Source organism: Lactuca saligna, chromosome 2 (genome assembly GCF_052625555.1).
Source record: "Lactuca saligna cultivar CGN05327 chromosome 2, ASM5262555v1, whole genome shotgun sequence".
In the NCBI taxonomy this organism is placed as follows: domain Eukaryota; kingdom Viridiplantae; phylum Streptophyta; class Magnoliopsida; order Asterales; family Asteraceae; genus Lactuca; species Lactuca saligna.
In genome coordinates, this window is record NC_136418.1 from 130,687,219 (window position 1) to 130,701,074 (window position 13,856).

The 13,856-nt window shown below is 34.9% G+C and overlaps 1 protein-coding gene across 1 annotated transcript; it reads left to right on the forward strand.

Moving 5' to 3' along the window:
• The first annotated feature begins 1,094 nt into the window (after nt 1-1,094).
• Nucleotides 1,095-9,136, forward strand: LOC145030087 (uncharacterized). Its single transcript, XM_078978514.1, has 4 exons — nt 1,095-2,010; nt 2,489-2,616; nt 2,749-3,499; nt 8,808-9,136. Exons 1-4 carry the CDS (start codon nt 1,095-1,097, stop codon nt 9,134-9,136), a joined length of 2,124 nt encoding a protein of 707 aa, XP_078834640.1.
• The last annotated feature ends 4,720 nt before the right edge of the window (nt 9,137-13,856 follow it).

Sequence of the window (13,856 nt, forward strand, 5' to 3'; positions counted from 1 at the left end):
ATATAGATCTACACATATGACTTGTATTCTCCCCCCAAAAACAAGTGAAAACAGAAAAGAGGGGGTATGAAGCTCACCTTGGGGTGTTGGTTCGGTTTTTGCAAGGGAATGGAAGGAAAAATGAAGTGCTTTTGGCCTTGGTTCCCTTTGATGAAGATCTCGAGTTTGAGATGGTTCTAGGATGCTAGATCACGATTTTTGCATAGATTAGGGAAGGATTTTGATAATAAAAGAATTTAAACCATAGGTCTATGCATAATCTTACCTTAGGAGATGATTTACTTGCAAAATCCCTTTGGAAAGCCTCTAAATTTCGAGATCTTTGGAGAAGGGAAGGAGAGAGCTTCTTGAGTGAGTCTAGAGAGAAATGAGAATATTTTGTGTGTGTGTGGTGATGCTCTCGGCCGAACAAGGAGAGAAGAGGGAGAAGAGGTGATCTTGATATGATGTTTGCTTGGAAACATGTGTGGCATGCATGGAAATCCAACATGTAAAAGTGAGGTGTCAACCCAAGGTCAACTCCCCCTTTTTCCTTGGGCTTGGGCCGAGAATGGAGAGAGGAGAAGGAAAAATTTGGGCTTTTGCCCCTAAGCCCAACATTAGAGGTAGTTTAGGGTATTTATTGGACTTATAAAATAAAATTGTGATTTTTATGCTTTATTAAGCTAGGTTAGGTTAAATTATGGATCAAAACTTGTGTTTTATTTCATCCTAGGTTCTACCTAGCCCAAATTATTGAAATAAACGAGTGTGGGTCTAATTAGAGCCCAATTAGGGTCCTAAACCCATGATAGTCCAATTGGAAGGTCATTGGTCCATTTGGATCCAATAAGGAAGTCTTAGTCCAAAATGGACTTAACAAGAGCTTCTAGAGTCTCCAATTGTTTGATGACTACTTATAGTACTTGTATTTGATTGAAGTTTTTGATTCACATTAGGTTGAATGCATAGATTACATGGCTCAAAATTTACAGTTGTGACAAAGTGAATTATGGAACACACTTGAAGCAAAATATATTGCAGAAGATGCTTCAAGTAAAAAGTTCATTGTTTCTGATTTCAACAATTATAAAATGGTTGATTCTTGATCTGTAATGGAACAATATAATGAAATCCTACGAATTTATGGTCAATTCAAACAACACAACATGTCCATGGATGAATCCTTTGTTGTTTCAAGTGTGATTGATAAACTTCCACCCTCATGGAAGGATTTCAAACACCATCTGAAACATAGAAAGGAAGAAATAAGTTTGATTCAACTTGGGAGTCATTTGAAAATCGAAGAAGGACTTCGTGATCAAGAGAATGACAAAGGAACTGGAAAGGGCAAATCTGATTTTGGACATCCCCAAGTTCATATGGCTGAATGTGATAAAGAAGACAATTCTAATCACAAGGGCAAGAGTAAAAAACGTAAATATGAGGGTCACAACAAGAAGTCCAACAAAAAGTACAAGGATTCCAAGGAACTTGTGTGTTGGAGATACCATCTGAAAGGGCATATGAAACGTGACTGTCAGGTGAAACTTGGAAATAAAGCTGCAAGTAGTAGTGGAAAAGATGGTGCTGGTGGTGGCAGTGGATCTCATGATCAATCTGCAACCAAAGGTCAAATTTCTATTGATCTTGTAAGTTCAGTATTCAATGTTATGCTACTAACTCCAGAAGTTTCTTTTGTACAGGGGGTTGATACAGATTCACGGTGGCTTGATACCTGTTCTACACATCACGTGTGTAATGATGAACGGTGGTTCACGAAGTTGAACATAGTAAATAAAGGTTCTTTCTTACATATGGCGGATGAAGGATCAAAGCCAATTTTAGGATATGGTGTTGTTAGTATTACATTTACTTCTAGAAAAACAATTAATTTGTTTGATGTGTTGTATGTTCCAAAGGTTCGAAAGAACCTTGTGTCTAGTTGTTTGTTGAATTGTATGGGTTATAAACAAGTGATCGAGTCGAACAAGTATGTGTTGTCTAAATGTGGAATATTTGTGGGATTTGGTTATTATTGTGATCGTGTTTTTAAGTTAAATGTTATAAGTTGTTTTGCATCACATGTCAAATCTACTTTTATGACTTCTGCATCTAATCTTGATAACTCTATGTTATGGCATAATAGATTAGGACATGTTCATATTAAAATAATAATTGAAATGTCAAAATCCGGATTTATTCCAGTTTTTGACATTAATTCTAAAAAAATGCAAAACTTGTATGCTAACTAAAATCACGAAACAACCGTTTCCAAATGTTAATAAAAAATCCAAATTGTTGGAATTGATTCATAGTGATCTATGTGATTTCCATGCTACACCTTCCTTGGGAAATAAAGAGTACATTGTTACCTTTATTGATGATTCAAGTCGGTTTTGTTATGTATACTTGTTACATTCCAAAAATGAAGCTTTGGAAAAGTTTAAAGTATATAAAACCGAAGTCGAATTACAGTTGGGTATTTCTATAAAATGTCTTCGGACAGATAGGGGAGGAGAGTGCATGGATTCTGAATACTTTCAATCGGTTGGAATTATTCATGAAACCACAGCTCCTTACAATCCACAGCAAAATGGTGTTGCTGAACGGAAAAATCGAGTTTTAAAAGAAATGGTAAATTCGATGCTTTATTTTTCGGGTTTAAGTGAAGGCTTTTGGGGTGAAGCTATGCTCACAGCCAATTATGTACTAAACCGGGTTCCTAATAAACGGAACAAAGTTACTCCTTATGAACTTTGACACAAGAAAATACCAAATTTGAATTATTTTCGGATTTGGGGATGTCGAGCAGTTGTGAAATTACCCGAACCTAAAAAGAAAAATTTAGGTGAAAGAGGAATTGACTGCATATTTATTGGATATGCAGAACATTCCAAAGCTTATAGGTTTTATGTTATAAAACCTAATGATTCATATTCCATTCATACCATTATAGAGTCGCGGGATGCGATCTTTGATGAGCTGCGGTATTCTTCAATTCAAAGACCAAAAGATCTGATTCCAAGCTCAAGTGAGGTGCCTAAATCAGATGGTAAGGAAGTTGTTTTAGTTCCAGAAACACAACAACTTCGTAAAAGCAAACGAGGTCGAGTCGCGAAAAAATTTGGCGATGAATTTCAACTATTTTTAGTTGAAGGTTCGAGGGATAAAGTAAAGAAACAATATTCATATTCCTATCATCTTGAGACTGATCCAAAGACTTTTAAGGAAGCTATGGAGTCTCGAGATGTTGCATTTTGGAAAGAAGCGGTTGATGAAGAGATGCCATCCACTATGGAGAATAATGTGTGGGTGTTATCTGATTTACCTCCTGGTTCTAAACCTTTAGGATGTAAATGGATTTTCAAGAAGAAAATGAAGGTAGATGGAACCATTGATAAATTCAAGGCTCGTCTGGTCATACAAGGTTTTAGACAAAAAGCCGGTATCGATTATTTTGATACGTATGCATCGGTAGCACGGATTTCTACTATTAGATTGTTGCTTGCTTTGGCAGGTATTCACAATCTAGTGATACATCAAATGGAAAACTGTTGTCGTTTTATTTGTTGTGTGGATATGTCCGGGAAATGTATAACTTCGTTGAAACACAGAAAAACTGAAAGTACGTGTTCTTCTTTATTCTCTCTCAAATTTGATTATGTGTTTTCTGCCTAAAATCAGAATCGTTTCTTCAGGAATTATCCTAGTTTGGATTTCGTGATACCCAAGGCAATTAAGGTCGAAATATCAAACAAGGAAAGTGTATCACACGATTCCTATTTGTGATCCAGATTTCCTATAACCAAATTTCGAAATTCCCCAACATATCAACTATTAATTAAAAAGTGGGATAATGACTTGAAAGGGTAACGAACTTTCGACTTTTGTCACATTTAGTCACTAAACTTTTTTTCGTTATCTATTTGCCATTGAACTATTGAAACTGTTCACATTTTACCCTTATGACCGGCTGTTGCCGGTCATAAGGGTAAAATGTGAACAGTTTCAATAGTTCAATGACAAATAGATAACGAAAAAAAGTTTAGTGACTAAATATGAACAAAATCGAAAGTTTGTTTCCTTCTAAAAAGTTCAATGAATAAATGTGAACAAACATCCTCTTGTATTATGTTTTAGCAAATTATTTATTTTTGTTAAGTTGTAGCAACATTTGTTGATAAAGAAATCTATGAAATAAAAAAAAACAAAACAAAAACAAAACCCTGAAAATATATTTAAAAAAAAAACAAAAAACCAAAACCGAAATAAAAAACCAATGGTTTGACATTTTCCAAAATAAAAAATAAAAATTTCCAATCTGATTTTGGTTTTACAAAAAAATAAACCATTCTCACTGATGTGAATTATGACCATTGGTTTGGCATGCGAAATTTGTATGTAGTTACAACATCGTCTGAACTCGTAATTCATAGTAAGGGTTAGAGTATCATCACATGAATACGTAGTTACAACATCGTCTGAACTCGTAATTTGATCACCTACAGGTTATGGGCCTGCTGGTGTAATGATGTTTCCACTGGGTTGTCTAGAATAATCCGTGGTCGTCATCTATACTCTGGTAGATGACTACATCGCTACATTGCTGGTTAAGGTTATGGTATCTCCTTTCATCCTACATCACATATTCATCATCATCTATTTACCTAATTAGCACCACCTTTCTATCATCACCCATCTCTCATCATTTTATTTCATCACACACCAACTATTTCATCTACCCATGTTTCATTCGCAATATATTTGTAGATATAAAATAAATATACCGTTTAAATCTTTTAAAACATGTATAAAATCGTTCATCCAGCATAGACAACAAGTATTCAAATAATATGCACATATAACACGTAATTTATATAAAATACTTCATATCTATGTGTAAGATGAAAGTAACTATATATACCATAAATGCTTCCAAACTTTGAACCCCAAGGTTTACTCTACTAAAGCTTCGTATTCTCGGCTCTCTGAACCTAGAAGGGTCCAGATCTATCACACCAAAAAGCTCAAGATAGCTCTTCCTCTCACTTTACACACTCAAGCTCGCTAGGGTTCTCACTTACGGGAAAGGTAGTCGCAATTGAAGGCCATAAGTGCCTTTAAATATGGCTTGAGCCCAAAGATTTAGGGTTTCTGCCAACAGCGCGGACTCGTCGAGTCGCCTCACCGACTCGTCGAGTCCATTCATTAATCCGAGTCATCAGTAGCGACCTTACTCGACGAGTTGAGGCGTCAACTCGTCGAGTCTCTCTTCTTAACTCAAAAGAAAAAATACTTAAATGATGATACCTGGAAATCCGGATGTTACATTTTGTTTTTTTATTTCATAGATTTCTTCATCAACAAATGTTGCTACAACTAAACAAAATAAATAATTTTGCTAAAACATAATACAATAGGAAGTTTGTTCACATTTAGTCATTGAACTTTTTAGAGGGAAACGGACTTTCGATTTTGTTCACATTTAGTCACTAAACTTTTTTTCATTATCTATTTGCCACTAAACTATTGAAACTGTTCACATTTTACCCTTATGACCAGTAACAGCCGATCATAAGGGTAAAATGTAAGCAGTTTCAATAGTTCAATGTCAAATAGATAACGAAAAAAAATTTAGTGACTAAATGCGATAAAAATCGAAAGTTTGTTACCCTTTTAAATCATTATCCCTTAAAAAGTAGGTTAGCTTGTCTCCCAAGGGAATAGCCATGGTAATGTTGTACTTCATTTTTCTTTCCTTTTTATGTGTTGTAACATAAACAATCCATAAAATCTGTTTGTTTCTTAGTAAGCTTAATTAACAAACTGAATGTAATTTAAGATATATATTAGCGATGCATTTTATTTTCAACCGTTTGATTGTTTTCTAGTCTGCTATTTTGTGCATATCTGATGCAATCTTCCATTATAGTATCATGGATTATGCTATTTTGTGCATAGTTTATGCAATTTTCCGTTATAGTATCATGGATTATTTGTTTTTTGTAAGTTTTGTTAGAACAGTATTATTATTAACACAAATACGTTGCCTTTTGTATATGAGAAAAATTAAAGACTTAAATGCTTAAAACCTATGTGACATGTCTGTGTACATTGTGTCTAGTAGTTGTAGCAACTCCACATAATTTATGGCTATTTTAGGGTTAACCCGATATCCTATTAACCCGAAACTCAATTGATCCAATGCCGACTAACCTGTATCTTAGTAGGGTTGGGTTTCGGATGAAATTGTTTTTATTTTTTATTTTTTTTATAAAAATCTGACTAACTTGACCAGATGAACCCGAAACCTGATCGGGTTCATCCGATTAACATATATGAGGCTAACATGTTAGAGCGAGCTGCGAAATTGTAGTCTATCTAAATTTTCATGACCATTTTGTCCAATATAATAATAATAATAATAATAATAATAATAATAATAATAATAATAATAATACAATAAAAGACAAAAGACAAAAGAAAAACAATAAAAAAAATCAAATCAAAATGTAAATAAAAGGGAAATATACATGAAATCAGAGATAGCATTAAGTCATCTACAATTTCGTGTCGGAGAAAATGACAATTTTTTTTATACATACATAATCTGTGCGCTTGATGAAACTACATGCATTATCGTGTAGTTTCGCTGGTTAAAAGTGGAAAAATCTTAATGTATGGCTAATTCATGGAAAATAATTAAGAGAAATGGCTAGATTTGTTATTTTTCCCAAAAAAATATTCACAAAAACAACATACTAGATTATGGTAGTGTTTGACAAATATCTATTATGATAATCATATATTTGATTACGGATATTATTGTAAATTACAAATTAATAAAAATGTGAAATCCGGGATAAATCATGTTGACTTGCAGTAAGAAAAAGGATGATGTTGAGATAAAAACGTGAAATCCAAGATAAATTATATAAGCTTTACGGAAAGCGAGACATACAGTAAGAAAAAGGATGATATCGCATTAATTCAATCTTGTTGACTTGTAAAAACACGAAATTCGAGACAAATCATCATACCGTTAGAAAAATATGAAAAATGACGTCAGTGTGATTATGCTACCATGATTTTGAAGGTATGGTCTCACCGTTCGCTGATTGCTATATTTAAACAACGCATCATTCTAAATCATCAGTGCAATTAATGATTAATTTACCGATGAGTTGTGGACTTTTGATCTATTTGGTAAGTTAATTGACGTGTGGGTTCTTAATTCTTATCAATTTAGGTATTTATACTTTGGTGAGTTTGATTAGGAAACCAAAGTGACTTATGGTTGGTTATAAGTGCAACATGTGGGATGAAATTCCTTATAAATACGTAAAAATTTAAACTCAGAGGTAAGTTTTTTCTTTTGTATTCTATTTTAAATGAAACTTTTTCTTATTAGTATTTTACAATATATAATGAAAATACGAAATATATTTTGTATTGTTTTGAGTTAAGGAGTTAAAATGTCTAAATTTACTAAATTGCATAGGCCTTCTAGAATTTCACATACGATCTTACCTCTTTATATAAGGTTCATTGTTCAAGTTATGAGGGGCTTCAATTAGGAGTTAGCTTGGAGATGGTATGTGACTTCTTTGAGTGTCTTAACATATCACGTAAAGGACGAGCCCTCTCCTCCTACCCTTGTAAAGCAAGGAGATGCAGTGGGTAAAGGACGAGCCCTCTCCTCCTACCCTTGTAAAGCAAGGAGATGCAGTGGGCAGTAGAAACTCATTTTGTTCATATGCTCTAAATGTTTTGTATCACTGAAAATAGGGTGTTTATTATATTTTTTCGCGGTTGACTCAGGAGATCAAACTTAAGACTAGGTTGTTAGTGTAACTTCGATAAGAAATCTGGAACGATCAAAGAGGAAAAAAGTTGTGTATCATGTATATGGTTGGAAAGTTTCGGAAGTCTAATTTCCAACTAAAGAAACGGTAAATCATTTGATTTTTTTAATGCTTGTAATTTTGTAGATTGTTTAGTGGATAGATTCATCCGATTTTGATCGATCGTTTTGCTTCCAATAGTCTTTTAAGATATCTATGCATGCTAATGAACTCTAAGTTATCTACGGAGTCTTTTGATCATCCAATGGTTTGGAAAATGTTCCGAAATGACTATAAATCATTGAACTTGGGATTGGAGTCAATATGATAAGTTTGAGAATTTTTTTTAACATAAAGAAGCTATAAGTGGGAAGTCCTCGTGTTGCACCTCTCCTTTTACCAAATGGCTTCTAACCTAACGGTATCAAATGTTGTCTTCCCTCTTTCAGGTTGAGGGTTCAAGTCTCATCTGATACATAGGTAGATTTAAGAGTAGTTTAGGATCATATTATATTTGCTGTTAAAAAAAAGCTATAAGATTTATTTATTTATTGTATCTTTTTGGTGGACTCAATGAGTTATGAATTTACCATATTCTTTGTATATTTGATGTGGATTCCTTGATGCTGTGGGAATTCAATCCCTTATTTGGTTTAGCAACATTTGTAATCTCTTTTGGGTGATACCTAATATGACAACATCATGTTAGTATTAGAAATTTTAATCATATCATATAGGGATAATGACTTAGGAGGGTAATTAGGTTTCCAGTTTATCCGTATTAAGTCACTAAGGTTTTTTTTGTGCGTATTAGACCAATATGGTTGTTATTACCGTTTAAAAATAGTCATTTTTACTGGTTTTTTCCTGTTTAACCGGTTACAAAGTGAATACATGTTATATACGAGTATTACGTGGTTATTAGGCAATTACATGGATTATTAGGTGACATTTAATTTATATTTGGTCTCCTTAAATTAGGGCAAGACGAATCCCCAATCACTTTCTCTTCACTCTCACTCAATCGTTCCCACTTACTGTTCTTACTTCGATCAATCCACGATCAGATGGCTGAAGATGATACATCGGTCGTTGAAGTCCAGTACAACGGGATGTTCATCAATAAATCGTTTATCTATTTTGATCCAGATAAAAAGGAGATAATGTACGCCGATTTCAGGGAGAAAGGGTATGCTGAATTTATTGCTCACCTCATCGTGATTACTAGAAGAATGTGCAAAGATGTATACTATTGTCCAGATGGCCAAACATTGTATCAAGGATTAGCCACATTGCATAACGAATGTTGAACTCTTTTGTTTTCTTATGTATGCATAAGCATGTGATGTTCGAATCTTTTGATATTAAATGTAATGTTGTACTAGACTAAGGGACAAAACTATCCAGATTTTGATGTTCTTTTGATGCTGAATGGGACACCTTTTTAAGGGAGTTTGTTTGTTGACAATATTACCCTTTAATATATTTTTTTGCTTTAAATCTTTTAACTAATTCTTGGTTGTTGAATCATACACTTTACAGATGTACTTTGCCTTTAATTTGGTTGTTCATTATAATTACTGCTTTTGCATTACACTGACATTGGTTGTTCATTATAATATCATTTTAGATTTCAATACACCATATTAACATTACAATTACAGATTTCATTACCAAAAGCTTCATTTGCATTCATAAATATGATTTCATTACATTATAGGTACCCTTACAATCAAAATAACAAAATTATGGGTACCCTTTATATTCAAAAGATGTCTACTGCATCATAATTCCATTCAATATAACTTAACAAAGTACAATACAAACAAGACAATCAAAGCTACTTTATGCCATTTCATCATCTTCTTCATTTCATTCAGCTCATGACTAAGACCCAAAAGCTCATCTGTAACCAGATCTTCAATAACCCATTCCCAAAATCCACAGTTTCTCCCTGTTCTCTATAAAAAAAATGAAAAAGAACAAAGATTTAGGATAAATGTCATAACTTACACACTTATAACAAAGATTTAAAGAGAGAAAAGCTTCACTCTTCAAAATTGGCCATTACCAACGAATTAGGGCATGTTCTGAACCTTTTCCCCGGATTTTGTGGTGTCGTGGAGACTCGAATCTGACTCGGGAGCCCATAGTAGCACATGATTCGGTTGTTTGAGGTGGAGGCGATGAAGGTTTGCGACATCTTTTTCTGTTCTTCTTCAACTCTTCAATTTAGGCCATAAGAAATATGGGACATTGTTTGAGGTGGAGGCGATGGGGTGGTTATAGGCATGCCACTGGACACGTAAGCTGCTAACTAAGCTAAACATGAAGAAACCGGTAAAAATGACTATTTCTAAATGGTAATAACAACCATATTGGTTTAATACGCACAAAAAAACCTTAGTGACCTAATACGAACAAACTAGAAACCTAATTACCCTCCTAAGTCATTATCCATAGCATATATAAGATTAGTCTTGGTGGATATAAAGGAAAATGATGAGGTTGATCCTATCGATGGAATCGATTCACTCTACGACACTTTTCCAGTTTATTTCACATACAACAAAGACAAGGTAGATCCTGTATATGATAATGATTAGGAAGACAAATCATAACATGTTTATGACTCGAAGGAGGATGATGAAACCCTGAGTAAGAATCATCTTTTGTGGATATTCCTTGTGTATTTATGAAAGCAATATGGATCTTCATGCATCAACAATTACAAGAAATAACTTTAAAGAAAAGGAAGTGTTTAAAGGAAGGGCTATGATGGGGAACTCATTTTATGCAATAAGGGAGAGATACTATCCTTATTAAAAATATCAACCACTCTGCTATAGGATAACTTTGTTTTCACATGGCACTGCCAAAAGTTTAAGATCATTGGAATTTTAAAAAGTATATATGGGTTTGATGGTACCCTTGATCGGAGAACTTTTTAGACTCCTTGGGAAGATGTTCCACACCTTGATACCACTCTCACTAACAAGACAATTTTTCAAAAGGTTATTGAGTGGACAAAGTGAGAGTACAAGAACGATCTAATGCGCAGGGACAAGGTTTGAGAATTCAAACCTTGAGTGAATCCTTAAGATCAATGTCTTCTTGCTAATAAATGTTCAAGTCAAGCCTGGAAAGACCAGTCAAGTCTTAGATAATTTGTTCAGCAAATGATCAACTCATTAAATGAAGAACGAGAATAAATAATCAAAGTAAAGCTAATAAATGAAGAACAAGAAGAATGTTTGAGAGAAGTATTAAAACAACTTAGTAAAAGCCAAAAGTAGAGTGAATGATCCGTAGTTGACTTGTATTGCATGCTTCTTTAAATAGGAGTGAAGGATACATCGAATTAACTAGAGTGTTTACATAGGACTGGACAATAGAGGCGAGTCTGACATTCTGATTGTCCAAATACAACAAAAGACTAAGTCCTATGAAACGTTACATCAATACAAAGACAAATACAATAAATGCAATATGAAAAAATTGAGTTGTTCTGGATCAGCATCCATTCCGGACATGAGAGTCATTCTGGAATGTCTTCATCTTCGCTTCGACTTCTTTCCTAGTCAGGACAGGTTCCGGACCACTTCTCCATTATTTACTCCGGAACATTTACTCCGGAATGTAAGTACTTCGGAATTTGGATTAGGATTGCTAGAGGTTCACTTTTTGGTTCCAACAATCTCCCCCTAAGTGAACTTAGCAATCCAGTGAACTTAGTTCATTTATTCCTTGATGAAGGAGTATGCTCTGTGTAACAGCCGGGTTCCCAGGTATATATTATTTTATTTAATTATTTGGAATTATGAGAAGGAAATCGGCGAGTTGATGCGTAGACTCGTCAAGTAGGGTCGCGACTGTTCATCCGGATTCGCTTTGGACTCGGCGAGTCCATGAGTGGACTCGGCGAGTCCACGCTGTTTAATGAAACCTTAAATCCCTAGGTTTGGAGCCTATTTAAGGCCACTTATATCCTCTCATTGCGGCTACCAGTCCCTTGAGAGAACCCTAAGTGAGCCAAATCGTTGAAAGGAAGAAGAAGACACTTTTGATCCTTGTATCTTTGGTTTAGCAAGAAAGAGGTGCAAGAGCAAGAGGGGAGGTGCGATTCTAGCAGTTCCAGGGATTCAGAGACTTCATTTTGAGGTAATGGTTCGAACCTCCTTTTGTTTTGGTGTTGATCTATAAAGTTAGGGTTTTCTAACCCCTTTGGAGAGTGATTATGTGGAGCAAGTGGTCCCTCTTCGAGTTTGTGCCTTAGATCTGGACTCAAAGAGGTCCAGAGGCCTTAACCCTTGGAGCTTTATGGATTAGTTTGGGGTTATTGGACTTAGGTTGCCATTTTTGGGACTAAATCACCTTTTGATGCCTTGTTGTTGTTATACAAGCATCAAGTTTCGAGCTTTACGTGACATTCATGCTTGGGAAGGTCAGATCTTTGATTTAGGGAAACAGATCTGACCTCGGGAGGCCAATAGAGTTTGTGCATGGCATGAACTCTCCGAGTTTTTTCTTGAGACTCGGCGAGTAGGGTTACGGTTTCACGTAAATTGTTCAGTGAGTAGACTTGCTGAGTTGGGGGATGACTCAGTGAGTCAGAAGGGAGTTAGAGGATTGGAGTTCAAGGCAGCACGCGTCGAGTTGTTCTTGAGACTCGACGAGTTGAGTTATGGTTGATGGGTTTTAGCCATAAGAACTTTCCTATGTGCGCATGCAAAACCCTAATGCTCGGATCTAGGCTTTCTAATTAAACATGCTTTGAATCCAAGACTTCTAATGGCTAATTAGGTTAAATAACAACATTGAAACAGATCTAGAATCATACCTTTGGATTCCTTGTTGATCTTGCTGTCTTGGAGCTTCTAGAGTCACAAATGTCACTCCTCTAATGGCTTACAAACACCAATAGCAAGCAAGATGATTTAGGAGAGAGGAGAGGGGAGGAATTCGGCCAGAGTATCTCTACTTTTGATGGTCAGTCGAATTCCCTCACCCCTAGGGTCTATTTATACTTGTAGACTCCTTAAGGGTTACAACCTAAACCCTAATTGGATAATCTTCTCTTAAGGCTATCCAAATCCATTCCATAGATAAACCTTTGGACGATTTTAGCTATCCTATATCTCATAGAATTCGCCCAAAGCATATCCCAATGGATTTATAGTCTAAAGTTTAACTATCAAACAATTGACAGTTTATACCCCTTTATTTAATTAATCTCTTTAAGTCACCAAATTAATTCCAATTAATTTATGACTTATATTAATCAAATAACCATATATTATTCCTTATAATATTTACTCTCTCTTAACAAATCATCCATCAAGTTGCTATGGTGAAGGCAACCCAAAAGGACCATGCACAACCGGATCAAATACTTGCCTAATATAGTTGCAGCCTTAGACACTATTCCAACAGTCTCCCACTTGGATAAGTATAGTAACTATACAAGTACAATTCGGTTGGCAATCGTAGCTCTCAAAGACGCTGTCAACTCTGATCTAATCAATCTTGTCCTTTAGATAAGGGATCTTACAGTCCTCTGTTAGATATCATGCTGACAATCCTATGGAATGGTTAGTCAAGCATTTGATTTCTCGATCTCCGATTTATTTGACATAGAACTTAATCAAACACATCAATTTAGTTCTGACCGGGCCCAGCACATAAGTCAAATCAAATCATCGAGTGGCCAAGATATCTCTTCTACCCTCTTAGGATAAAATTTACAGATAAACTTCGACTTATATGCATTTACTTATTCATTAACCAACTATACACAACAATGCGTTTTATAACACCAAGTTACTGATGCGTTTTCGCATTATCAATGCACAATCAATTAACAAATAATAAATCATATATCTAGGTTTTAAGACTATATGATATTATCGTCTTGCGATCACCTTTTATATCGTATTCCATAAGGTGATTCCAGCAAGCGCGGGTTTATTCCAATGCTCAAAACCAGTTCATAAGCACTCATGAACGTTGCAGCAACCCATGCTATGTCTA

Coding starts and splice junctions, on each gene's coding strand:
- LOC145030087 (XM_078978514.1), top strand. CDS start 1,095: ATGGAACAATATAATGAAATCCTACGAATTTATGGTCAATTCAAACAA. Junction 2,617..2,748: donor ATCGAGTTTTAAAAGAAATG/GTAAATTCGATG, acceptor CTTTGACACAAG/AAAATACCAAATTTGAATTA. Junction 3,500..8,807: donor ATTGTTGCTTGCTTTGGCAG/GTATTCACAATC, acceptor TCCTTAAATTAG/GGCAAGACGAATCCCCAATC.